Source organism: Blastocystis sp. subtype 4 (genome assembly GCF_000743755.1).
Source record: "Blastocystis sp. subtype 4 strain WR1 chromosome Unknown seqid_0675, whole genome shotgun sequence".
Lineage (NCBI taxonomy): Eukaryota > Bigyra > Opalinata > Blastocystidae > Blastocystis > Blastocystis sp. subtype 4.
In genome coordinates, this window is record NW_014568872.1 from 1 (window position 1) to 2,417 (window position 2,417).

Below are 2,417 nucleotides of genomic sequence, written 5' to 3' on the forward strand. Positions count from 1 at the left end.
GAATCGAAAGGATTATGGGAAGAGTATTCAGAGAACAACGAGTCTCTTGTTCGAGCCTTATGTGAAGGACGAGTGAATGAGTTGAAGAATCTGTTTGAAACGAAGTTGGAGATTATGCATACAATAAGCGAGTGTTCTGGTTCTCAAATTGTACCTGATGCTTTGTATAAGGTGATGAAAGCAACGAATGATCTGGAAGGAGTTGTGGGTTGTATTGTAGCTGGAGCAGGTGGATTTGATTCGTTTTATTGTCTCTATGATGACAGAAAGACACAAAGAAAGGCATTTGAAGCTTTGTGGAATCAGTGTGATTGTTCAGTTTCGTCAATTCGAGACAATTCACAAGGACTTCAAATCACTTCCAGTGAAATGAATTGTGGTTAGATGATTTTGTTACAAACAGATTAGACAAAAGCGCTTACTGCAGTGAATTTCCCATTGAGTCGGGCTTTCTTAAATGCAGTAGATTGCTTCTGAGCATAGCGAACAGTCTTACTATTGGCAATGTTAATAAGACCAAGTTCACGCTTCTTCTTCACAATCATCATACGTCGAAGGCGTCTATAGATAAACACAAACCAACAACACTCACCTCTGCTTACAAGCCAATCGACGTTGTTCATGAAGAGTCGAAATCATATCACTTTTAATCATCTGATAAGACGAAGAACTGGATGAGTCAGTGTCCAGAGCATCACTAACAACCGAGCGGGAGTCAGAAAGCTCCAGAGGAGAAACAAAGGTTGAATCAACAAACTCCATAGGTTGAACCAAAGGAGAGGTCACAGTAGATATAGTACAAGTAGAGTCCGATTGGTTTTGCTCATTCTCAGTGTCACTAATAGCAACATCAGAGAGGGGCATGGTATCAGTAGATACCACCGATGGACTTCTTTCCAGACCATCATCTGACGGCATAGATGTCAGAAATGGATCCGGAAAGTCACAAGAATTAGAATACACATCAGAGAAGGGGAAATCATTAGTGGAATCAAAGATATCAGAATTCAAAGTAAGGGGGGATTCAGAAACGTTATGAGACTCGGAGTCGACAGGACCAGCCAAAAACACTTCCCAGATCGAAATCTGGAGCAGCGCCTTCAGCTAGAGGATTCATACAAAAAGCAAAGTTATCAGACCACAAGTCTTCCATTGTAAATAAAAGAGAATGAAAATTCCACGACCATTCGTGCTGAACACAAGTTTCTTCCGCAAGAATTTTAAATGGACCGTGAATATCGTCTTGAAAGAATCGCGGTTATAATGAGTATTCTTCAATGTCCCCTTTGAGGTGGATTAAAACTATCAATAATTGGTCTATTACCATTTACAGAAGGAAATATGGTCATCGACATAAAATGACTTCACATCTAGTATTCATCCAATCAAAGACTGGATTCATATATATCAAGTTGGAAAGGATCAGAATCCATCATTACTTCCAAGAGAGTCACTATTGGCAATCTTCCACAATCACCTTTATAAACTCAATTCCTTCTCAGACATAATAAACAAGAGTGTCAAAGAGTGAAAGCTAGCAAGAAAATCACAAAGAATAAGAATCACGGTTCTTTTCTGAATCTTGCGGAATCATTGAACAATTCATTTCTTCTCAATCTATCGTGCTTTAGCTATAATGTCAACACAGAAGTGTATCATCTACGCTACAATTAGTCGGAAGTTGGTTAATGCATGGATTAGTGAGAGACTAGGGATGTTGTTCTTTGTGAAGAGACTCTTGGAACCTCCGATAAGAAGTCGACAGGAAACTTTGCCCAAATCACACAGAGCCTTCTTTCCAAGTTTCCTCCTCAGGCCAAGCACAACTTCCACTACGATGAGTGAGAATTGTTGATTTGTTTTCATGTTCAGGAAGTACGATTTTTCCGTGTTGAACAACAAAGGAATCACGTATGTTGCTATGACTGACAGAGATATGCCTCTGAGAATTGTTTTCGTTTGAATTGGATGAATGGAAGTGAATAATAGAATTTCCTCACTGATATGTGTGACAACTTTGTAGCGACATATGGGTATGAGGTTGATGTGTTGTGGTGACTTGTAGAGATCGTGCCAAGACTGCTCAAGCATTTGCAATGTCCGACTTCTCTTCTACGATTAGTCAATTGATGTCCAAGTGGAACGATCCGAATGCTGATGCTGCTACTCGTGTACAGCAGAAGTTGGATGCTGTGAAGGGCGTTATGATTGACAATATTGGTTGAACTGGATTGTTGGTATGAGATGTAGATAAGATTATTGATCGAGGTGAGAAATTGGATATTATCGTAGATAAAACAGATGCTTTAGCAGATACAGCTGATGTAAGAGTGAGAGAGATTGGATTAACTGTAGTTGTTCCGTTCGGATGCCAAGAAATTGAAGTGTGAGGAATTGAAGAAGAAGCTGAGACTGTA

At 39.6% G+C, this 2,417-nt stretch overlaps 2 protein-coding genes across 2 annotated transcripts; one reads left to right on the forward strand and one right to left on the reverse strand.

Moving 5' to 3' along the window:
• Window positions 1-404: 404 nt before the first annotated feature.
• On the reverse strand, window positions 405-1,153 carry JH06_5623 (hypothetical protein; the record flags this gene model as incomplete). Its single annotated transcript, XM_014669323.1, has 3 exons — window positions 405-561; window positions 593-1,041; window positions 1,070-1,153. 3 exons carry the CDS (start codon window positions 1,151-1,153, stop codon window positions 405-407), a joined length of 690 nt encoding a protein of 229 aa, XP_014524809.1.
• A 535-nt stretch (window positions 1,154-1,688) lies between these two features.
• On the forward strand, window positions 1,689-2,225 carry JH06_5727 (hypothetical protein; the record flags this gene model as incomplete). Its single annotated transcript, XM_014669324.1, has 5 exons — window positions 1,689-1,700; window positions 1,735-1,841; window positions 1,873-1,957; window positions 1,990-2,033; window positions 2,066-2,225. 5 exons carry the CDS (start codon window positions 1,689-1,691, stop codon window positions 2,223-2,225), a joined length of 408 nt encoding a protein of 135 aa, XP_014524810.1.
• Window positions 2,226-2,417: the final 192 nt, after the last annotated feature.